At 29.8% G+C, this 25,830-nt stretch overlaps 2 protein-coding genes across 2 annotated transcripts; both read left to right on the forward strand.

Annotated features, from left to right (window-relative positions):
* Window positions 1-9,447: 9,447 nt before the first annotated feature.
* Window positions 9,448-16,376, forward strand: LOC101221022 (probable sucrose-phosphate synthase 1). The gene is given in 13 exon segments (NM_001305755.1): window positions 9,448-9,645; window positions 9,742-9,831; window positions 10,291-10,550; window positions 10,934-10,997; window positions 11,109-11,807; window positions 12,209-12,325; window positions 12,459-12,590; window positions 12,687-12,863; window positions 13,491-13,544; window positions 13,626-13,688; window positions 13,787-14,710; window positions 14,880-15,007; window positions 16,097-16,376. Coding segments are annotated over 13 exon segments (3,186 nt in total).
* A 5,351-nt stretch (window positions 16,377-21,727) lies between these two features.
* Window positions 21,728-25,583, forward strand: LOC101221256 (heptahelical transmembrane protein ADIPOR1). The gene is made up of 4 exons (XM_011657012.2): window positions 21,728-22,022; window positions 22,166-22,261; window positions 23,829-23,889; window positions 24,660-25,583. Exons 1-4 carry the CDS (start codon window positions 21,838-21,840, stop codon window positions 25,371-25,373), a joined length of 1,056 nt encoding a protein of 351 aa, XP_011655314.1. The 5' UTR covers window positions 21,728-21,837; the 3' UTR covers window positions 25,374-25,583.
* Window positions 25,584-25,830: the final 247 nt, after the last annotated feature.

Raw genomic sequence — 25,830 nt, forward strand, 5'->3', positions numbered from 1 at the left:
TTAGTTTCAAACATGTAGCTATTGTCCATCGACAAATGAGCTCTCTCTTTCCTATTACAAAGCAACACGAGACAATATGCTTTGTTCAAATCTCAACTGCTCCTCATAAAAATCTAAAGCATATCCATATTATATAATATATGGATAAATATGAAAATTCTATAGTAATTTAGATATTTCTTTATGTTAGTGCACTAACACTACTATAGATAAATATTCTTTCTAAAGCATATCCATCTCAAGTTTATTTTGATTTTAAAAAATAATAATTAAGTGTACAAATCTAATCTTATATAAAACTAATCAATATAAAATTTTGTATATGCGTCTTATTCTTTGACATTGTGATATATTGATTAATATCAAGACTGATTTTGTTGTATCTCCAATATAACTCCAAAAATATTTGTCAAAATAGTTAAGAAAAGGATACTGTGATGTATCACATTCACACATTCTTTTAGAAACACCACCACCAAGTGAGGCTTATCCAAAATAGAAGAATAGGGTTTCGTTTCCCCCACTTCAGTCGGAACCAAAGTTATATCTCTTTCTCTCTTTTTATATTTCATTTTCAGTTTATATATATACAAATAACTAACCAAAAAAAAAAAAAAACTACTTCACTTATAATCTATCATTTTCTTAGATACCCTTTAAAAGAAGAAAAAACTGCACTTTTTCCTTTCTCACATGCAATCACCTTTCTTCCAGGTGTTCATGTCCATTCCCCCACTATTTTTTAAAATTTTTTGTTGTCTTTCACTTCCTGCCCACTCAATTTTATTTCCCCCATCTCTTGCTCATAAATAATGTTTAATTATATAGTTTTGGCTCAACAATAATCCCTAACCATAATTCAATTGTTTGTTAAAGAAACTTTGAATGTTTGAGGTTGAGATTCACGGTATATTAATCACACGGTTAGAGTTTTAAAAAAACCATCTCTAACAGAACCTCTATCTCTTGACAACGACCTTTAACTATCACCTTCGTCTATCTTGGAACTACTTCCATGTTAACCATTGGCCGTGGGGTGACACCAACGATCACCTTCGATCATCACTATTGTTGACCACCACCAACTCCAACGACTATATTTGAAAATCACTACCACCAATTTTGACAACGACCACTCTAGATGAACCATTATCTTTAATTAATTGTTATTCGGTAGGATTTTGAAATCACCGTTTATATAATTTGATGTTAACATATAAACACTTTTACTATATAGCAAACAAAACAAACTTATATATATATATATATATAAATACGTTTAAAAAATAGTTGGCAAAACACACTAGTGTTTTTACTTTTGAAAATTCAAATTTTCAGTTGATCTAAATAGAATCTATATAATATATAAATTGTGTTTAGTAAGTTGTTTTTAATTTCAACATTTTCAAACTTGTTGAAAGCTTAGGTTTTCATTCTACAAAATTTAAATTTAGATGGAATATAATAATTGATTCAATAAATTTTTGAGTTTTTTTTTAGAGAGAGATTATTTAAAAGTCTAAGAAACCTATTAAAATATATAGTGTGTCTAAGTTTAAAAATGAAAGTTGTAACCTTAAGGTATAATTTAATTTAAATTGGACCATAAAACGACACGACTTCAATATGACGTGGCCTCCATCCAACGAAACATTCTCTAAGTTTCTCTTCTTAAAAAATAAAATTAAGGAAGAAAAAAGAAAAGGTTAAGTTGAATAATGTTAGCTTAAGATATTATATAAAGATTTTTCTTAAAGAAAAACTATATTTGAACACGTGTCGCGATGATATGAGTGATGTCCAATCATAATAACTAACACATTAAAGTAACAAAAAAGAGAAGTTCGAAAATATAAATAAAAGGTCTAAATTGATGACGTAAACAAAAATAAAGATTAAAGAAACAGAATATATATTTAAATTAATAACTCACAAGTTAAAGTATTGTGCAAATTACAATAACACCCATGAAGTAGGGTAGATATTACAGTTGTCAGTGTTAAAATTAGGTCAAATTTGATCTTTCAAAATTATAATCGTATAAATTATTGTAACATTTTGTATAAATTAGAGGGTTCTATTTTATAATAAATCCTTTCATTTCTAGAATTGTGGTAAGCTAAAGTGAGGACTTGAGGAGATAGATATAAGTGAACTTGTTCATTTTTCCATGCGGGCAATTGGTGTCTTTTGTCGGGTGTGAGATGAGATGATGGAACGAACTTTTACTTAATTTAAATCCAACAATTTTTTTTTAATTAAAGTTGTGCCATTGAATATTCGTGTTTTTGCTGGTGAAGTTGAATCGTTACGGTTCTTTTGTACGAACCGTTTTAAAAAACAACCGCTATAAAAGAACTTCTCCACCATTTTGATTGAGTATAAATTAAAAAGAAAAGTACTTCTCCATGCTTTACTCTTCATTTTCTTTTTATTCAAGTTCTATATTTTCAATCAACTTTTCTTTTTCAAGTATCAACACATTAGGTAGAACCGCAAAAACATTTTAAAGAGAGCATAATCCGCAACTCAACATTTTGTTAAGCGATTTATGTTATGTTTTGTAGATTAATTTATTTTTTCTTTTGTCAAATTTGGAGGCATATGTAAATAAATGGTTGAATATAGAATAAAAGGAACGAGGAGGTGTGACAATAATAGATAGGATAGTTGACTAAGATGGGCCAAATTTATTTGGTGTAATCTTTTTCAACGGCTGAGCTCCAATATTCTACTTTTACTTTTCCTTTCTAAAATAAAGTAGAGTTGTTTATTTTCCCTCCCCATGTGAGCCTTTGGATCCACGAAACTTTTCTCATATAATACACAAACACATTTCTAGGGGTTGCTCCTTGAATGTCCCCACCCTAGCTACTTTATTTATTAAAAATAAAAGAAAGAAAAAAGTAAATTTCATTTACATCCTAATTAGTGAGTTTAGTTGAGTACGATCTTCCTTTTTAGAAGTTATAGGTTTGAGATTTGTGGGTTGATAATACAAAATTTATATGTATTAATTAAGTTAGAATGTGAAATGTGTTATGTTTGGGGTGTTGAATGAATAGCAAGTAACACAAGAACGTGATTGCAACATTTAAGAAAGTACAAAGGGGTTACGTGGCAATCGTTGAATTAAAAGGGGAAAGTGGGGTCGGGGGAATGATCTGTCAACTCATCATTCACAAATCTAAATATATGGAGGAAAGAAATTATTTCAAAGAAGAAAACGAATTTGGTAAAGGGAATAATTCTACGAATATCCAATCTAATTAAGTTATTCAAAACCCAATGGAAGCACAGCTCAATTGCATGCATTCCAATTCAGTCTTACTAATTCTAACATACATACTTTCAATCTCTTTATTTCACTTCAACTAATTCAACGAAAAGTCACTACACATACCTTCATGTATTATATTATATACTATATAGGTTAGCGATTGATTAAGTTAATTTATTTCATTTTGATTGCACTCAAACATGATAATTGAGTAAGTTTATTCCTTAAATCTTGCATAATAATGTTTTTTTTATGATCTCAATTTTATATTTAGGTTTAAATATAATATTAGTTTCAAAATAAATTAAAGACCGTATTGAATAGAAAATTTTAAGACAAATCACATATTGACTAAATTAACGATAAGAAATGCAAATAATTGAGTATGAGATTTATTAAAAAATTTGATATGTATGTTCGTTGTCCCAAATTAAAATTGAAAAAAAATTGTCCATCACATGTTTTCATCGTAACATTTGGATCTAGTTAATTATTTTGGTTCAATTAAATATTATTTACTTAGATTAAGTTTAGCCAAAAAATAGGCTTAATTGAGCTCAAATATTCAATATAACTCAAATTCATGTGATTGGACCTATGAGTCTAGTCCATGGACTAACTAGGCTAAAGTTCGTAAAATCCATTAGAGAATTCTATAAATAGAAGAGTTTTCCTCCTTTCTATGGATTGAAAATTTTTTACTCCAGAAGGTCTAGAGAAAATTATCCCAATAGTAGAAGACTTCCTAACTCCTGGAGTCGATCATCCTTGAAGTTGATCATCCTTGAAGTTGATCATCCTCCTTTGAAGATTGCCCTAACTCCTGAAGTCGATCATTCTTCTTTGAAGTGTTATTCTAACTTCAAGAACATCACGCTTGCTCCACTTCTTCAAATCAAGCGTAGACATTCAAGCATCAAGAACATTCAAGCATCAAGAACATCACGTACGTGCTTCGCTTCTCCAAATCAAGCATATGCGCGCGTTCAACAAACTTCAAGAACATCACGTGTTCCGCTTTTTCCAAATCAAGCATAATCATCTAATCGAGAGAGAATCAAAGGATCAAATTCTAGAGATCGAACCACATTGCATCAAATCAACAAAAAAACAACATCAACTCAAGTTCAACTTCACGAATCAAATTTCTGCTGAAATCTCGTGTGAACAGACTTAATTTTCAAAATATTTATACCAAAATTTCAAAATCTATTAACTCGATAGAACGATATAGACATTGATAGAAGTCTATCAGTGTTCATCGTTAGATTTTAAACTTTTACACTACATCTATAAAATATTTTTATCACTTTTATCATTTCCAATCATTTTTGCAAAATAAATATAATTTGGATAATTTTATTCCATTTTTATTTGTGTATTTACAAATCTTTCAATTACTTTTTACTTCCGATCTTTAAAATTACTTTATACACTCATTTTAACCGACCATATTTTCTCGTTCAATCAATTTGAATAAAAATTGAACTGCATAAAATATAACACGTAGATTAATTAAGTCAAAAGTTCAAATCTTTTACTATATATATGGTTAGACCTAACAAAAATCTATTTAGATAAAAGTTCAACTTTGGACACTACTCCAACTTTATTCCTTTGTTATTTACACTTTATGAAAGATTCAAAAAATCAAGCAAATTTGAAAACTAAAAAAAATAACATCAGATATATACATTTAATTTAGCTAAAATTTCAATAATTATATTTAACAAATATAAAAATCATCCTAAGTCGTTAAGAGAAGATATGCTTAGTTTTCTAAAACAGAAACAAAAAAAGTTAAATGATTTACCAAACAACATCGTGATTATTTTGTGAATGGTTCAAATTAAATATATATTTCTAAAATAAATTTTCTTATGTTTAAAATAATAATAAATAAATATTATCCATGTAACTATATATTTTGGAATTTTAGTTCGTGGTTTAATTTTAATATTTATAATTTTTCAACAAATCTTAAATTTAATTTTTTTATAATTAACATTTATTAGTAAATATATATGCGTAAAAAGAAAAAGAAAAAACAAAGTATAATTCTATATTTATGATAAATGTAATTAATAGATAACACATAATGGTAAAGTAACAATAAATCGAAATTATTATTGAAAATATATAAACTAAAATTGAATAAATAAAAGTATGGAAAATTATAATTTATCGAGAACAAAATAGTAATTTATACTACTAACAATAATTTAACTATTTAAATAATACACCTTCCATCAATAAATTAAAAGTTCAAAATCTCTTACCAATTTTATTATGATGTAATTTTAAATATAATAAAATATAAAATAAATCAAAATTTAATAAAATATCACAATTTATTGGACTTCCATAGACCAATTAGATAATAATCTATGCTATTTGTATTTTATTTGTGTCTATTTGTAGCATTTGTGATAAACACATATAGTAATAACAAATAAATTGTAATATTTTGTTACATATCGAAATATTTTTAAAAGTCGTGTGATCTTAAAGTAATTTGTCGATCGTTTATTATTTATTTAATTGAATAAAGGAAAAAAATGGAAAACAACGTATGGGTAAATGACTAAAATATATTAATGTGTACTTTCATTCATCATGGCAATGTGCAAAGAGAAACTTTAGATCAAAGAAAGATTGCCACATTGATAAACTTGAAAAGAAGCTAACCAAACAAAAAAACAAAAGTGGGTTTGGCATCACCCCATCATTCTCAAAACTAAAGCAATTCAGGTATGATTTATTAGATTTATTTGGCTCCTACCTCACATGTTATTTTATTTTGAGAACAATACTTTTTAGGGTTTTTTAGTACAAGAAATATAATAATTGAGTTAGGTATTTTTTCAAGTACAAATCAGTTTGGTTTATATCATAGTTTTAGATCAAATATAAACCTTATACATTAACATTTTCTTCCTTCATTTTATGATCTAAATATATATAAATGAGTAGACAGTGTGATCATGTTCAGTAAATATTTGGTATTTTTAAAATTAAATCTACTATCGATCTATTTCATATGCAACACTAACTCAAAACAATAATGCAAAATAAGAAGAAAAAAATAGTTTTTAACATTTTTTTTTTAGTTTTAAAATATTGGTTAGATTAGTTTGTTTTAAATGATAAAACTGTTGAAAATATTTCAAATGTAATAAATTGTCGTTTTTTATCAATAGAGACAACAAAGTTATGCTATATTTGTAAATAAGTTGGTTCGTTTTCCAACTTTTGAAAACAATCATCTTTTAAAATATTGATAGAAAGTAAATCACATAGAAATGAATTCAGTCTAAACTTTAGTACTGTTTAGACGTGAAAGATTTGTTTGTAGATTTAATTTTCAAGAGCTATATAAATCCAAATGGATAGAAAATGAAAGCTTTTTATCTTTTTCTTTTTTAGTTTCTATAAATTACTTGTCTTAATCCTCTTATTTAAGTGAACAAATTATATACTATTGTAAGTAATAATAAAGTATATGTTCAAGTGATTGATTTTGAAATAATTAAAATCACGACGTCTATGATCTCAAACAATTTCACTATTTAGTTCTACACTTTTAAATAGTAATTTTCTTACTTATAAAATAATTTTAGTAATTAATAACATTTTGAAACAATAAAATTAATTCTAACAACTCCAAGACCGATGTTAAATATACTACCGAGACACCTATAAAAGCATACGTTAGGAAAAACGACAAACAACTTATAAAATACAATACACATCTTTTAGATTAAACTTTATTATCTTATTGGACCTTTTGAAATTCATAGGTCATTTGTTGAGAAAGAGAGAATAAAATAAAGAGATAAAAGAGAAGTCATTTTGAAAGTACTTCCTATTATATTATTCCCATCACGAGGGGAATGAGATCCCATTCACAAGACTCAAATATTGGATAATATTATATGCCATCACTGTACGTGCCTCGAACTCAGTTTAACTATGCAATAGTTGATATATTATTTTAATAATTTTGTATATTTAGGTTCATATTATTTTAGCTGGAACTATAATAATATATATGTGGAGTGTAAATTTTTTAATTTAAAAATAAAATAGTAAACAGTGTAACAATAAAAAATGAAATAGCATTTACGGTAGTTAATTGGAGATTTTTAAATAGCATCTATAGCTAGTTATAATATTTAACTTTAAAGTTCTGTTTTGTAATAATTTTTTCTATTTTAAAAAATTAAGTTGATAAACAATATTTTATAACTAATAATAATAATTATTATTTGATTGTTTTGTTTAGAATTTATTTAAGAATTAAAATGTTTCTTTCAAAATAAGAAAACAAGGTTTTATTTGATTTTTCAATACTAACTTTCTTTATTTTATTATCTATTTACAAGACGTTTTTAGAATTAAAGCCCAAACTTGAATAGTGAAAAAAATAGTTATTTTTATTAAAATATTTAGCTGAAAAATAAATACAAATTTCAAAGAGAAAAAGAAAAACAAAAAACAAATCAAACAAGATAAATAAATAGTTTCTCATTTCAATATTCTTTTTAGCTACAAATTTAGTATGGTCTCCATACTATATGCTATGTAAGAAAAAGAAACGTGTATTGTGTATTTATGTCTATGTAATTTAACTTTTCAATTTATATATCTCACCATACGATTATGTGAAAATTAAAAGCTCGAAGAGGAGGAAATTAAATTAAATAATTAAAGATTTAGAAAAAAAATTAATGGTAAGAAGATTATAATACTTTTTGAAATGGTAAGAGAATTATTTAAATTATTTTGTAAAAAAATGGTAAGAAGATTATGATTCATCATTATTGTGAGCATGATTCATCATTAATTATTAATAAAAAGAAAAAAATGCGTACGCTCACGACATTATTTAATATTATATATTTGAACTTAACCTGGTGATGAAAGCTTATACATAAATTAAATTAAACTAACGTATCATTTTCGTTTCCATCATTTTATTTTATTTAAATTTCTATACACTTTATTTGTCGAATTTTCAGTAAATCTTATATTTAATTAAATAAATCAATTTTTTTTAGTATTTTATGTTTTGTGGAAATTGATTAGACAATAATTTTTATAGAATAAAGTATTGTAATCCGAATATATTCTTAAAACTTGTTATAAAAATGTTGTAAATAAAAATATATACTTTTTAAAACAACAATAAATTTAACATTTAAGGTAAATATAAAAACTAAAATTAAACCATTCATATTAAAACTAAACATATTTAAAATGTAGGAAAATTTTTCTGGACTGTAAAAAAAATTATTTACAAAATAGAACAAAATAATATAAATGAACTATAAAAATTTGTATGAATTTTTTTTTGTAAACAATTTTAGTATCTTTTTATTCTTAAAAAAAGAAAAGTATTATAAATGACGGTTGAAATATTTAGATTTTTTTTCAAAAATAGAAAAAAATGAACAAATTATTTATCCTATAGAACAAAATCATTAAAATTTAATAAATTTCAGAACCAATGTTACTAACAGACGAACCAATGTTACTAATAGACGAGATCGGTAGACATGGATAGAAATGCTATAAAATTTGATAATATACTTTAAATATTTGCATTAGATTCGGTATATGTGGAAAAAGTGGTCTAAAAAATGATATATTGGGAAACTAAAAGCAGTATTAAAATATTAGAAGGTGAAGAAAGTGAGTATTAAAATGTAGTAGAATTAATTTAATTGAAATCATAGTTGAAATTACAAAATTGGTGACCATTGGATTGAATTAACGTTGATGATTCTACTATATCAGGCAATTTCTCGTAATCAAATTTATGAAAAGAAAATAAGAAAAATAAAAATAAAAATAAAAAAGTTTTGAGATTCACGGAGATTAGAGGTATTAATGGTGAAACGCCGAGAGATTACAGCGGTGGAGCTTTTTGCACGCTCGCTCGGGAAGAAGAAGAAGAAGAAGAAAACAACATCCAATTTCGAATCTCGTCATCTTTTTTCTTTCTCGATTCATCAAAATCTATCCATTTTTTAACTTCTCAGCCCAGGATTTTACTTACTTCCAAGCACACAAATCGTCTCTGTCTTTTCTCATTTTTCAGTTTTTTTTTTCCTTTGAAGAGTTGGAACAACTCACTTCATTGGAGATACGAATCGAAGAACATAATGGCTGGAAATGATTGGATTAATAGCTATTTGGAAGCAATTCTGGACGTTGGACCTGGTATTGATGAAGCGAAATCTGCGAAGCAATCCTCCTCGTTGCTTCTCCGAGAGCGAGGACACTTCAGTCCTACTCGGTATTTCGTTGAGGAGGTCATCACCGGGTTCGATGAGAGCGATCTGTATCGCTCCTGGGTTAAGGTAATCGATTGTTTTACTTGCTTTTAGTCTGATTTATCAAACTATGGTGTTGTTTTTCTCTGATCTTGTGTTGGTTGTCGTGTTTGTGCGTTTAAGGCGGCAGCCACCAGAAGTCCGCAGGAGAGGAATACTAGATTGGAGAATATGTGTTGGAGAATTTGGAACTTAGCTCGTCAGAAGAAACAGGTTCTTTTTTTGCACTTAGATAATACGCATGCACATAGGCTAACCTGATGAAGTGGTGGATTGTTTGATAGGAAAAAATTATGTATCAATCTCGTCTTCTCTTCAGTTTCTCTCTGATATTTGTGGCCTACCTTGTGGCAGCATTCTCGAGTTATTCTGTATGAAGCTTGTGATTATGTACTGTCCACACCATCACGCAAATGTTAGATTATATTTTGCGAAAACTAGTGGGGTTATAGAAAACTGATAGAACATGTAGCTATTTACATATTAACAGTTTGTGGTTGATGATCATTAAGACTGTTATTAAAACAACAAATTTTATTGGAATAAGAAACAATGCATGCCTGTTCATTAGAATTTGAATTATATGAATGCGAACTTTTTTCTGTAAAAGTGGTGGTTAAATTGGAAAATGTAATAAGCAGATTGGTAGTTATGAAATCTATGGTTTTATAGCTTGAAGGAGAGGAAGCACTGAGGATGGCTAAACGTCGTCTTGAACGGGAAAGAGGTAGAAGAGAAGCAACGGCTGATATGTCTGAAGATTTATCGGAGGGAGAGAAAGGAGATGTAGTCAATGATGTATCAGTACATGGAGATGTATCAGTTCATGGAGATAATGCCAAGACACGTTTGCCAAGAATCAGTTCCGTTGATGCAATGGAGGTGTGGGCAAGTCAGCAAAAAGGGAAAAAGCTATACATTGTTTTAGTGAGGCATGAACATAACTAAACTTTACTTTCTTTTGATGTAATTGCTTTTACCACGATTTGCTTACGGTTGCAAACTTTGCATTGCCATGCATGTCTGTTCACGTATCTAGCAAATGTAATTGTAGTGAAGCAAAAGTAAAAGTGGTCTCCTTTTTCTTAGAACTTCCACTACCTTTAAAGTTTACCTTGTAGAGACTAGTACAGTTATTTCTAAACTTCCAAAACAAATTCATTTTTTATTTATTTAATTTTCTTAAAGTTTGCAAGACCTTTAAAGCCATTCTTCTGGTTATTGATTGGATCTTCAGTATGCTATGATTTTATATATGTTGTAGTATCAAACATTTACTGCTCTTTTCACTAACTTGGCAATCAATGCTGTGCAGCATTCATGGTTTGATAAGAGGGGATAACATGGAGCTTGGCCGTGATTCTGATACTGGCGGTCAGGTAATATTTGTTTCATTCTGTCTTTTTAAACCTGAATTTTATAATGCTTAAGTTTTAAGTTACTGTATAGAGTTTCAAACTGAATGATCTTTACTTCTCCATCTTGTTTAGGTTAAGTATGTGGTAGAACTTGCTAGGGCATTGGGATCGATGCCCGGAGTGTATCGGGTAGATTTACTCACAAGACAAGTAGCATCCCCAGATGTAGATTGGAGCTACGCAGAACCTACAGAAATGCTGACTCCAACTAATTCAGAAGGCTTGGTAGGTGAGATGGGCGAGAGCAGCGGTGCCTATATTATTCGTATACCATTTGGTCCAAGAGATAAATATATTCCTAAAGAACTATTGTGGCCGCACATCCCTGAATTTGTTGATGGTGCACTTAGCCATGTCATCCAGATGTCTAAAGTTCTTGGGGAGCAGATTGGTGTGGGACATCCAGTCTGGCCAGTTGCAATCCACGGGCATTATGCTGATGCAGGGGATTCTGCTGCACTGCTCTCTGGTGCTTTAAATGTCCCAATGCTTTTTACTGGCCACTCATTAGGTCGGGATAAATTGGAGCAATTATTGAAACAGGGCCGGTTGTCAAGGGATGAGATAAATTCAACATACAAAATAATGCGCCGGATAGAGGCTGAAGAATTAGCCCTTGATGCCTCTGAAATAATTATAACGAGCACAAGACAGGAAATTGAAGAGCAATGGAGATTATATGATGGGTTTGATCCTATCCTGGAACGTAAGTTACGTGCTAGGATAAAGCGTAATGTGAGTTGCTATGGCAGATTCATGCCCCGTATGGCGGTAAGTTATCAAAATGTCTACATGATTTTATGTCGACTTTTGTGTCTATGTAATGGATGTGACCTTCAGACACGTTTAATGTTTTGTTTAATGTTTTATGCGATCAACAAATTGGATGGTACATTCATGTATATAGAGTGTTCACCATTCTTTTTTTGATATTGATTGAATTTGGGTTTGTGTAATTTTTGTAAGTTGTCCTTTCTCATCAACAAACTAATGTGTTCTTATTTTGGAGGTACATGCTTTGAAAAATTTTCCATACAATTGTACGCAAATTTCATTAGCTGGTTTGATCTGATGTAGTGTTTTCTGAATGCCTGATGCAGGCCAACTTTGTTTGGTAACTGTTTGACATAGTTTAATAAGCTGTTGTGTTTGCTTGGCCCTCTACTCTGCAGATAATTCCCCCTGGAATGGAGTTCCATCATATTATTCCTCATGAAGGTGATATGGATGTCGAGACAGAAGGAAATGAGGATCACCCTGCTCAGCCAGATCCACCTATCTGGTTTGAGGTTATGTTTTTCATTATTATGCATCTACTTTAAGTTATTATGGACGTGGACTGTGAGCTGTGTGAAGATTTCATCTTCCACAATATTAACACTGATTTTTTAATAGTATTATCCTATCTTATGCCAATTGCAGATCATGCGCTTCTTCACTAATCCTCGTAAACCTATGATACTTGCCCTTGCTAGACCAGATCCAAAGAAGAATATCACAACTTTGGTGAAAGCATTTGGAGAATGTCGGCCACTTAGGGAGCTTGCAAACCTTGTACGTGGAATCCTTTAAGGACTATAATTGTTCAGGCAATCTTCTTGACGCTGTTTGCGCCATGATAATTCTGTGACATTTCTTCATACATTGCAGACGCTAATTATGGGTAATAGAGAAGGAATTGATGAAATGTCAAGTACAAACTCATCTGTCCTTCTCGCAGTGCTTAAGCTTATTGACAAATATGATTTGTATGGACAAGTGGCATATCCTAAACACCATAAACAATCTGATGTTCCTGACATATATCGTCTGGCAGCAAAGACCAAGGTGAGTGTGTAGTTGTGTGTTCACAAAGATTAAATTTGGGCGCATTTTCTCTATAATATTGATCGCGCCTTGCTGGTTATTGATTATGTAGATTTCTTCTTAGAATCACTCCTGAAAATCCTACATTCATTGCGCCCAGCTAATTCTTAAGTTATATTTTTCGGGAATCTTTCTCTACCTTGGGAACCATGACAAATGATTCACAAATCTTTCCAGCCACATTAATTCATATGTGCTATGTTTTCTTTTAAACTAGTTTCTTTCATGCACATGTTTGCATCTTGAGGTCCTCAAGATTATTTGTCAATTAGATATGTTACAAATTCCTTTGAATTTTGGAGCATAGTTTTGGAATAAGATGTTTTGGACGCCAAACAATGATTGGCTTTCTCTGAGAAATATGATATGCACTTCATTATGCTTTTTGGATGCCAGTGACTAATATTTTGTGCATCAACATCCTCTCACCCTTGGGTTATACTAATATCCGTTTTCTGTTCTGGGATATCTTCTCTTGTACGTTATTGACCTTCTTTGTCCTCTCCATGCCTGGGACATTCTTGTAGCTTTTTGCTTTTGCTCTGAACATTGATCCTATAAGTTGCTATCCTTATTTATGATTTGCAGGGCGTTTTTATAAATCCAGCATTCATTGAGCCATTTGGACTTACTCTGATTGAGGTGAATTTTGTTTTTGCTTACTTTTCATTTTCAAAGAAATATTTCTTTTGTTAACTAGTTATCTACACTTCTGTTTAACAGGCAGCAGCTCATGGATTACCTATTGTTGCTACAAAAAATGGAGGTCCTGTTGATATACATCGGGTATGCCTGCTATTAGCTATAAATTTTACTTAAAACTGTTGGTGCCCATGGTTTTAAGATGCTTGACATATTTTAAACTACACAAAATGTTTGTGCAGGTGCTTGACAACGGTCTTCTTGTCGATCCACACGATCAGCAGTCTATTGCCGATGCTCTCCTGAAGCTTGTTGCAGACAAGCAACTTTGGGCTAGATGTAGGCAGAGTGGTTTGAAGAATATTCACCTATTTTCATGGCCAGAGCATTGTAAGACGTATTTATCAAAAATTGCTAGTTGCAAACCAAGGTATCCACATTGGCAAAGGAATGAAGATGAAGATGATAACTCAGAATCAGGCTCACCAGGGGATTCATGGAGAGATATACAAGACATTTCTCTAAACCTGAAGTTTTCCTTAGACGGAGAGAAGAGTGGTGGAACTGATAGATCTCTTGAGTCTGATGACAGAACAAGTAAATTAGAGAATGCTGTATTGAGTTGGTCAAAGGGTGTTTCAAAGGATTCACGGAAATCAGTTGCCGAAAAAGCTGATCAAAATTCTAATGTTGGCAAGTTTCCAGCATTGAGAAGGAGAAAACATCTCTTTGTAATTGCTGTGGATAGTGATAGTATTACAGGTCTCGTTGATACCACAAGAAAGTTGTTTGAGGCAGTGGAGAAGGAAAGGAGTGAAGGCACTATAGGGTTTATTCTCTCTACATCATTGACCATATCTGAAGTAAATTCATTTCTGGTCTCAGGTGGCTACCGTGCTAATGATTTTGATGCATTCATCTGTAATAGTGGCAGTGATCTTTACTATTCATCCACAAATTTAGAAGATGATCCTTTTGTGGTTGACTTCTATTACCATTCACACATTGAATATCGATGGGGTGGAGAAGGATTACGGAAAACTCTAGTTAAATGGGCTGCTTCAGTTTCTGATAAGAACAGTAGTACTGAGGATAAAATTGTATCTGCAGCTGAACAGCTTTCAACAAATTATTGTTACACCTTTAATGTTCGGAAACCTGAAGTGGTAATTTTCAACTTTTGGTGATAACGTTAATGCTTTTTCATTTTGTAAAAGTTTGTTTTATTACCGATTTTTATTATTACTGAAGTGTGTATTTCAATGTAAAGGCATCGTTTGTTGATAGCATGCCTCAGGAGTTGACAAGTCAAGAAATTCCTTTGCTATTTTGCAGATTCCAGCAGTTAAGGAACTCAGGAAATCGCTGAGAATCCAAGCTTTGCGTTGTCATGTTGTTTATTGCCAGAATGGAACCAGATTAAATATAATTCCAGTATTGGCATCTCGTTCCCAGGCCCTCAGGTACTATCACTTGTGGTGCATGCTCTTCTATATTTTCTTAATCTCTTTATCAGTATTATGGTTTTCCTCTTGAAGTGCATAACCATGGATATTGGAAGATCATAGGATGCTCTAATCCTCTGTGAGAAACTACAACCTTTAGGCACCAAGTATCTGTTTGGATTTAATTTTTCAAAAATATTTGTTTTCTTAGATAGAGAAAGCACAGTAGAAGTATATTTGGATAGCAAGTTGCTTTTTCCTCTTCTTTTTTTTCAAAAAAACAAAACAAAAATTCTCACAAGTTCTACATGCTACACAATCATCATTCTGAAATAATAAATATGCTCTCAGATGACCTGGTTTTAGTTGTCTATTTCTGTTTCCAAAATAAATTAATAAAATTTTCTAGTTCTTTGAAATATGATTTGAGAATTTAACTATCAAGTATAAATGAAGACTCAAATTCTCACCAACTAGGTTTTGAGGAGGTTCTTTGATTTATGAGAGAGACATAATTGACTGGTTCAAAAGATGACTTGACAGTGTATGCTGAGTTGTCTCTGTAAGATCTTGCCCACCAATTATATATATATATATATATATATATATATATATATATATATATATAAACATAAACATATATATAAATATATGTATGTACTATTTGACAAGGGAGTGCATTTGTGAATTTCTTAACATATTATTAATGGCTAGGAGGTCATTGAATCTATGGTGGTTACTAGGATTTACCATCCTATAAGTTTTCACAACACTCAAATATTGTAAGGATATGTAGCTTCTTCTGTGATATTAGTCGATGCGCATATGGTGTCTACACTCATGATGTGAAAAAAAAAGACCAAGGAGTGTGTTGAGGAAAAACACTCGTGATGTGAAAAAAAAGACTAAGGAGTGTGTTGGTGAATTTTTCCTCGACACCATCTTAACCTTTATATCTTGAACTTAAACAACCACTAAGAATGCTGATTGGAAAAGAGTAATTCAAATGTTTCAAAAGCTTAAAAACTATGAAACAACAATACCCTTTTTGTCTACATCAAGTTCTTTTTTTTGCCTATGGCCCTCTTATCATATACGGGTTGTCAGGTATCTTTATGTTCGATGGGGCACTGAGCTTTCAAAAATGGTTGTGTTTGTCGGAGAAAGTGGGGACACAGATTATGAAGGATTACTTGGTGGATTACACAAAAGTATTGTTTTGAAGGGTGTTTGTAATGGCGCTGTCAACCAACTCCATGCCAACAGAAACTACCCTCTTTCCGACGTCGTTCCCGTTGATTCTGCAAATATTGCACAAGCTTCTGAAGAGGCTACAAGTTCTGATATTCGAGCTTCCTTGGAAACCATTGGACTTCTCAAAGGATAGAAATTTTGCAACTAAGCTCTTCCTGGTACGTTTTCTCTTTCTAGTTGTCTTGGTGCCATTTTGGCGAATGGTCATTATAAAAATTAAAAAAAAAAGGAAAAACGAAAAACGAAAAAAAAAGAAAAAGAAAATGGTGAAATAAAACTTGGCCACATTTTCTTCTTTTTTTTTTTGGGGGGGGGGATAAAAGAGGAAGTGGAATCTCAGTTGTGTGCAGTTTCATCTTTTTATGTATTTTTGTCATTTTAGTGTCTTCTAAATCTGTGGTCAAGACCTCAGAGAAATATTCTCAACTTGATACTGTAAAAAATGAATGAAATTCTCTCTTTAATGGGGTAAGTTTATGGTACGTACATTATATTTTGTAGATTCATTTGTCATTGTAGTTTATTTTTAATGAATAACGTTACCATCTATAAAATAAAATAAATATATTTATATGTTTATGTTGGAGTATTTAATGATGGGTAAGGGCCATGTATCTCCTTCAAATTATCGATTTTTGTATTTTAATATTAGTTTTGAAGTGTTAAATTATAATATATATTAAATTTAACTCATTTTGTCTAAATTATTGTAATGGTTGTGTCCTTGCACAACCTTGCACAACCCTTTGGTTGTGAATTGAATTCAAATCTTGTCCGCTATAATTATTTTTACAAAATAGATTTTATTTCAAACATCAATAATTTTCTTTTCTCAAATATCAATAATTTATTTCCTTAACCCTCGTTGGTTATCTAACAATTGTTTTTTTAAAAAATGCAACAAATTTGGATCACCAAATTTTCACTCTATCAACAATATTGTATTATTCTTTCTTTTTTAATGCAAATTCTAAATTCACATATTTATATTATAAAAAATTATGTGAAAATATCGGTCTTTCTTTATTGTTGTAAATATAGTTAATGTTATTGAAGCAGGAGTGAATTTATTTGTATATTTCTTAAACATAATGGTTGAATTTTTAGTCAATTTGTTTGAAATAGTAATTTTTTTGAAGCTAGAAAAAAAGCTGGAGGGGTGGAATCAATGTTTATAAATGACTACCAAACGGATGTGAGTAACTATTAAATTTATTTTTTGGAAGTTCAAAATTCATTTATTTTGTTAAGGAGTAATACTTAAGTGCTAAAAATTTGATTGGATAATTTGGCGCAATGCACGAAAATAGGTTAGGTGAAGTATACTTTGACTAAAATTCGTTAGGATAGGTGAAGTGTACTTAACAAAAATTGGATACAATCCATCCATTCTAGATTTCTCACATTTGAAAGCAAGAGAGAAAAAACAACTCAAATGAAAACAAAGATAGAGTTTGTCCAACTCCAAAACATTGAGCTAACATTGAGCATCAGCTAAGTTTTATTTACAAGTTAACTTGTAGAAAATGCAATTCCAAAAACAAAGTAACTTGTTAAAAGGAAAACGAAAATGCATTATGTTCGAGAAAAGGTAAAAGAAAAACTTTTGGAAAAAGGAAGAACTTCGTCAATTAACCATTTGACGGTTCTCCTTACTTCGTGGGGGAGAAAAAAAAAATACCAAAAAAAAGTAAATTTCAAAGAGAGTTGGGAAATGGGGAAATTTGTGTTTCCTAAGCTTTACCAAACAAAGAGAGATGGGAAAATAAAATGGGTGAGATCGTTTTCCATACCTAAATACCTTTCCCTTCAACCTTCAACCTTCAACTAACATTTATTATACATTAAATTCCCTTCAATTCAATTTTCATTTTCTCTTTCAATTACTTTATCAGAATCCAAGGCAAAGGTCAAACTATAAACCCAAAAAGGTACGAACTCAAAATAAAATTTAAAAAAAAAAACCAAAACAATGTCAAAAGGAAAAATAACAATTATATATATATATACACGATAACCACAACCATGGATCAATAGGATAATAGTATTTCATCGTACTAGTTGGGTTTAGAATTTCAAATTTAGAACTTAAACTTATTAATTATATATTATTGATTTGAAAAGGTTAGAGATTCAAAATCTTATATAATGTCTAGATAGTATTTCGTGATGACATGATAAAGAGATTAAGGAGATCTTTGAGTTTAATTTCTTATAAAAAAATGTTAGTCCACCTACCAATGAAAAACGGTAGAGTGTATCATGGATAGGTTAACACAATTGATATAATGATTATATAAATGACTAAAAGATATATATATATATATAATATATAGTTGAAATAGGTTCGTCCATTGTTATATTATTTAAAAGAAAAGGTGTATAGAGTTATTAGGGGCGGCAATAACTATAGGGTTCCATCCATATGGATTGTGGAGAACTTCCCCTTTAAATTTTGTTAGGGATTTTATGCAAATAATTATTTACCATTATTTCCTATGCTTTTAATACCCCATCTCCGTTTTGCATAATTACTAAACTTTGTTTTAACCTTTACCATTAATTTTTAACCTTTTTAAGTTTTAAAAATTAATTGGAAATTACCAACTAATTAAATGAATTAATTTGTCATCTATACAATCATCCTTCCCATCAACGTATAACAATCTAATAACAAGCATTTCATTAACTTAAAGTTAAGTTCAGACTTTTCGTAAATGTGGAAACTAAAATGCTTGTTTTGAAACTTCATAGATCAAATAGACATAAACTTCAAATCTTATAACCTACAAGTTCATTTTGCTGCTAAGTAATAATAATAATAATATTATTGTCTCTAAACAAATCATGGTAGAGAACGAAGTATTGGTAAAAAATGTTAGTATTTTCATCAATACTTTTACACTTTGATCATGAGATTAACGTCTATGTAAAAAAAAATTCATACAACATGCAAAAACAACCAAATATTTTTAATGTATATATAATGTAAATGTATTTTTACATTTTTATGGTTACTAACATTTGAAACCTTAGTCGAATAATGTGTAAACGTGAAAATCTCTCTCCGTCCGCCTGCACCCAACCCTAACCTTAAACATGGCTTTTCACTCCATTTGGAGTAGTCCTGATAACGTGAACTTTAGATACATGTGTAAATGTTTTATTTGGGCCTACGTCGCTCATAAACAAACAAACAAGCAACCAACTAGTTCGACTAAGGTAGGTATTTTTTTTATACTATCTCTGTACAATATTTTTTTTCTTCATGAAAGTAGTTTTTAAAAACTACGTCTAATGAAAAAAAGTAAAGAAATAATAAATTGTTTGATTATTTAATAATGTATCAAATATTGATTGAACTTAGTACGCACTAGGTACTACCATATAGTAGGTGATTTTTATTTTTATTTTTTGAAAATGGTATTTACGATTGGCTCTAAACTTGTGGATATCCTTCTTTTTGGCATGTATTTACTGCTATAAACTATTGAAAATTGTTCGTTGTTGGAGGTGGTTACCAACGACAAGAGTCATTGAAAGCATTAAAGGAAAGAAGAGTTGGCTATTTTCACCAGTAAATTGTTTGAGACTACAACTATCTTCCTTCATGCAGTAAATACTACTTTATAGTCATGAATTAGTTATACTCAACACTATTTCAAACTTTCAATACATAGTATTTACTATTTTCTATACCTTTTACTATTTTACCTTCATCATTTTTTTTTAATTATCATTATAAACTCAAACTAAAATCAATATGCATCTCAAGCATAAACTATTGTAACTTAACGACAGTAACTTATTATTATTATCATAACCAACTCATTGTCTCAAACACCGACAAATTTAGCATAGGTTTAAGGAAGTTTGAGCCCCTCTTCAATTCTATGCTTTTTTATATTACATATATACAAAAAAAATAAGTCAACACCAATTTTAGAAGTTAATACACTGGTAAAATTGCCTCTCAGCCCTCTCTAAACTCAAATTCAAGCCTCACACCTCAAATGCCGTTTTAAGTTATAGAAAGGAACATATATCGTTGTTATTATATCCCCAATACACAACCCCAAATGTTAGTAACTCGTTTAACTAATTCAAAATTGCCTCAAACAACTTGTAAAGATTGAACATTATATATTTTCAAATAATTGTGAATTTCTTCTTAGTTTTTTCTTTTCTTTTTTCAACCTTTTAATATCGGTTCTTATAAAATACTTCTAAAAGGACTAAGCTGCACTTGATATATCCATTCAAATTAAAAAATGTATGTATTTCTCTACTCAAAATCAATATTAAGTATTAAGTTAGTTTTAGATCTTGATAATAAAAGGCAAACTACAAGTTTATATTTTTCTTTCCTTTTAATTTCATCTTTACAAAACAATGATATTGTGTTTGAATGGGTGTTTGACAAGTCAATATAATTAGGCTCTCAACTAGCTACTTTAACCCTCATTTAATTTAATCAATTAGTCAAAGTTTTCTATTGCTTCTTTCACTTTTATTTCATTTTATTTTTTAAAATTAAGTCTATAAAGATGACTGTTCTTTTATTTGCTATTTGTTTAAAAAACTAAAGCTGAAATTTGAAAATTAATTTTTAAAAATAGCTTTAAAAGAAAAAGTTACTAATTGAAGCTTAAAGTATCAATTCCCTGGCAATCATGACCTTTCCATTATAGTGATATATTGATAACATATAAATTAAAATTTGAATTTCTTTTTAATGAACAATTAAATTGTATCTTATAATTATTAGTATATAGAAGCTGATATTTATTTTTATTGGAGAATGATTATCTGCACATATCTCATACTCCCTTTCTTTTTACACACATTTTTTTAAAAAAAATTGCACCACGTTGTACAATACTCTTGGGTATTGGTAGGGAATACACCCAATTTCCTTTTTCCATTCTGATTTAACAACAAAATAGTTAGGGTTATTTTGAAATATAGAAAAATATCTTAGTCTAATGGTAATTGTTTGATTTAAAATAATTTTCAAGAGTTCATGTCTAAAAAAAAAAAGATAAAATTGGTTTTGAAGGGTAAGTGAGCAAACCAAAAATTGGAAATTGTAATATGAAAAAAGGAAGGTGGCCCAAAAAAGATTGTAGCGCCCAACTCCCCTCCTCCATACCAATAATAAGTAATAACAACAACACTACCAACAACCATATATAATAAATAATTGGATTAATCAATTCATTCAAACAACAAATAAAATGATTTTTTCTTCTTTTTTTGTTTGGAGAGTATAAAGTTAGCTGCACCTGCATGGAGAGAGATAGACAGAAATTAAATGAAGTAGTTGGTGTAGTTGTCTATCACTCATACTCCATTAAATAACTCTCATCTACATTTACTAATCCTTTTTCTTTCTTTCTTTCTTTTTTCTTTTTAATTTTATCTAAATAAATTCATTAATTAAGTTTCCCTATACCTATAAGTAATTGCTTCCTATTTAATTTCTATATAACTTATTCCTAATTTTCAAAGAGTTCCTTCAAAATTCTCACATTACAATCCATCTCTACACACAACTATATTTTTAAGAACACCACCACACAAACAGAGCCAAAATGGAGAAACAAAAACAGAGCACCGAAGAAACCAGGGAGGAATTTCGATTGCTTTCCTTCAAGGAATTGCCCGATTATATGAAAGATAATGAGTTCATTCTTCATTATTATAGAGCAGAGTGGCCTTTAAAGCGAGCTCTTCTTAGCGTATTTCAATGGCACAACGAAACCCTAAATGTTTGGACGTAAGATTTTTTCTTCTTTTAATTTATCTCTCTCTCTCTCTCTCTATCTATCTATATATATATATATATATATATATATATATATATATATATATATCATTGTGTTTTATGGATTGATTAATGTAATTACTATCAATTTGCAGGCATTTGATTGGATTTGTTTTGTTCTTGGGATTGTGTTTGGTGAATTTGATGGAAGGAATTCCTCAGGTGGCGGATCTCTTTGGCTTTTTTTCCAGGTTTAATTCTCTCTTTAACTCATTAACTAATTTCTTTGTTCTTCGTTTTACAAAAGCCAATTCGTATTTGGAGTAATTTTGGTAGTGATTAACATTAAGGTTAGGATTAAGAGAGAATGAACTGAAGAACAAGATGTATCCATTTCAATTTTTCTTCAATCTCTCTGATTCTGGCTTGCAAATTAACAGCAAACTTCAAGTAGTTTAATTCGTATGGGATTTCAAGTTTACCTACTTTTAACTTTGTTCAGTTTTGTCATTACGTGTAAGAAATTACAATGTTACTCTCCAAAAACAACAACATTTATAATAAACGTTTCAAATAAAACCATCTCAATTCTCAAACAAGTTGTGATATGAAATAATTAACAAATTTAGACTAAACCAAAGGTTCAATGCCAACTGCTTGTTAAAGAATCTAGATTTTGTTTTTATGTTGTCACATTCACTAAGTTTTCGCAAATAATTCAAATCTACTTTTAAAATTTGTTTTCAAAATGTGAACCCAAATGCAAATTCTGAAAACATTGTTTTTATGTTTTCTTTTTCATCATAACCATATTTTGAATTTTAGATTTTAAAATACAAAATTGTATTAATTAGATTATATAATATTACAAAATAATAAAGGAAATAGTTAAAAATAGAACATTTAATTTTTTACTGATTTTGTTTTAACAAGTGTAAGTAGTTTGTCAATTTTATTACTTTTTTTTTAAAAAAAACTCCAAATAATAATCTAATTAAAAATTATATAATACTACCAAATAGTAATCGTTATTTTCTTTTTAATCCAAATCAAATAGAGTAACTTAATAAAAGTTTTTTTGTCAATTAAATATTAGTACAGGCGATTACCACTATCAAATACATTTTCAACAATTATTTAAATTAGAATTGAACTTTTCTGATATGATATGAAACACACTTAAGAAAACATGAAGTATAACTTTATTTTCAATGATTCTACCGTTTTCAAATTCTTTTATGTTATCATCCTATATATCTACATTCTAAGCTTTACTTATGTTCAAAAGTAATTATACAACGAGGAGAAAATATCTCAAGTTTTAATAATATAGAGGTGTGTTTATTTAGACAAACAAAAAGTTTAAAGATATTAATTATTTATAATTTAGTCAATAAACTATTAATTCTATTAAATAAAACGTGTGTCCAACACTACTTATATCAATAATTGATATATACTTCACGTTATTAATGTTTTGAACTAAAAGAATTGTTAGTATGTCATAATAAGGGTCAATTTTGTTAGGTTGATGATATCTAATTGTTAAGTTCATGCATGTGAATTTTGGTGTTATACTCTATGGAGTGAACCATATTACAGTAAAAGTTTGGATAATTTTTTTAAAAAAGTTAAAATTATTCAAGCAATATTGTAAATTAGTTCTATTAGACTTTTTATAACATATGGTATAATAATTTATAAACAATTATAAACTTTTGTTTATGTCAATTTTCTATAGTACGCTGTCAAATTTACATATATTTTTAAATTAAATTTAGCTAATTTTGTCAAATGAATTCCCCTATTTTGATGCAGGTCCATGCTCACATCTCTCTATACAAACATTTCCTCCTATGCTTCCAAAGATCTCATTGGAGTAAGTTCTTCACATTTTCAACGTATATATTATGTATAAACTATTAAGAGGTCGTGGATTCCTACCAAAATGTTTTAACATCATCAATATCTATTTAATTCTTTCTTAAATTGTGTTCTATTAAACACTCAAACAACCAATTAATAATAATTTCTCTGTTTTTTTGGGTTATGTTGTCTACATTTTATTAGTGTTTTTAGAACTAAAAAAGAATTGTTTTTAAAATTTTATTTATGTTATTAGAATTGGAATAAGAATTAAAGTAAAAAAAAAAAAAGAAAGGAAGGAAGAAAAACTTGATTATGAATGGTGAGAAAATAAGTACAATTCACATAATCTAAAAGCCAAAATAAAAAAGATCTTAATCAATTGTTTGTTTTTTATTTCATCAAAATTGATCTCACAAGTATTAGTTTCATTTATAGATTTTTTGTTTTATTATCTACTTCCTAACAATATTTTTAAATTTTCAAATGGAGTTTTGAAAACTAAAAAAAAAAAATAATAAAAAATAAACCACAATCTTTTTGATATTGAGATTTCAAATGATATTTAATGAAAATGCAAGTTCTTACATACATCTTTTGGAATAGAAGATTTGATGGATAAATACTTTGTAGGTTAATTGAGTTGAACGACTTGAAACCAAAACATTGATAAACATTGACAAAAGTACCTTCCACAAAAACAAAAGAAAAAAAAATCTAATTAAAAAATCAACAAATTCTTTAACCTTTTTGAAGACTCAACCATTGTTAATGGCATTGCAGAGCACAACGCCAGAGCTAATGGAATTAGCCGGAAGCATCCTCCCATACGACGGCTCCCCCACTTCCTCTGGCCACATAAATTCAATAACGAACAAATCGAGCACAGAACGGTGGCCGTTCTTCGTGTTCCTAAGCGGCTCAATGTTCTGTCTTCTCTCAAGCAGCATTTGCCATCTCTTTTGTTGTCATTCTCATCCTCTAAATATCTTATTACTCCGAATCGATTACGTCGGAATCACCGTCATGATCATCACCTCCTTCTTCCCTCCCATTTACTACATCTTTCAATGTGATCCCCTCTGGCAAATCGTCTATCTTGCCGGTATCACCCTCATGGGCATTTTCACAGTCGTCACTCTCCTCTCTCCCTCTCTCTCCACCGGAAAATTCCGGTCATTCAGAGCTCTCCTCTTCGTCTCGATGGGCCTCTTCGGCATCGTTCCAGCAATCCACTCGGCGGTGGTTAATTGGGGAAATCCTCGGCGGAATATAACTCTGGCTTATGAGGGGGCGATGGCTGTGTTCTATCTAACAGGAACCGGGTTTTATGTGAGCCGGGTACCGGAAAGGTGGTTGCCGGGGCGGTTCGATCTGGCCGGACACAGCCATCAATTGTTTCATGTATTGGTGGTTTTTGGTGCTTTGGCTCATTATGGTGCCACCCTTGTTTTGTTGGAGTGGCGTCAGAATTTTGGGTGTCAAAATTTCAATTAGTTCCCATTTGTTTAGTTTATTTTTAATTTGGGAATTAAGTGCTTCCATTTAAAAATACACACACATATATATATATATTTATTTATTATCTATTTTCTTTGATTTTCTCACCAAAATGGGGGATGCTTCGAAATTAGAGGTGCTTATTGTATAAAAGAAAATGATCTCACTTGGATTGTAATGAAAAATATTGGGAGTTTGCTTCAAGAAGACTGGAACAACAGAAAAAACACATGACAACTTTGTTTGATATTAAGAAATTAAAGAGCTAAATACGTCCTTTTGTAGGTATTGAAAAAATGTCCAAATAGTTTGTATTAGGAAGAAAAAGAAAACTACTTATATTAGGCTCCATATTCATCTATCCATCCTAAGAAATTTATTGTTTGAACATATCCGGAAAAAAGGAAAGAAGAAAGAATTTCCACATTCGTTATCTTTGTGTCTCATTGGCGCA

The sequence above is a fragment of the Cucumis sativus genome, chromosome 1 (genome assembly GCF_000004075.3).
Source record: "Cucumis sativus cultivar 9930 chromosome 1, Cucumber_9930_V3, whole genome shotgun sequence".
NCBI classification, from domain to species: domain Eukaryota; kingdom Viridiplantae; phylum Streptophyta; class Magnoliopsida; order Cucurbitales; family Cucurbitaceae; genus Cucumis; species Cucumis sativus.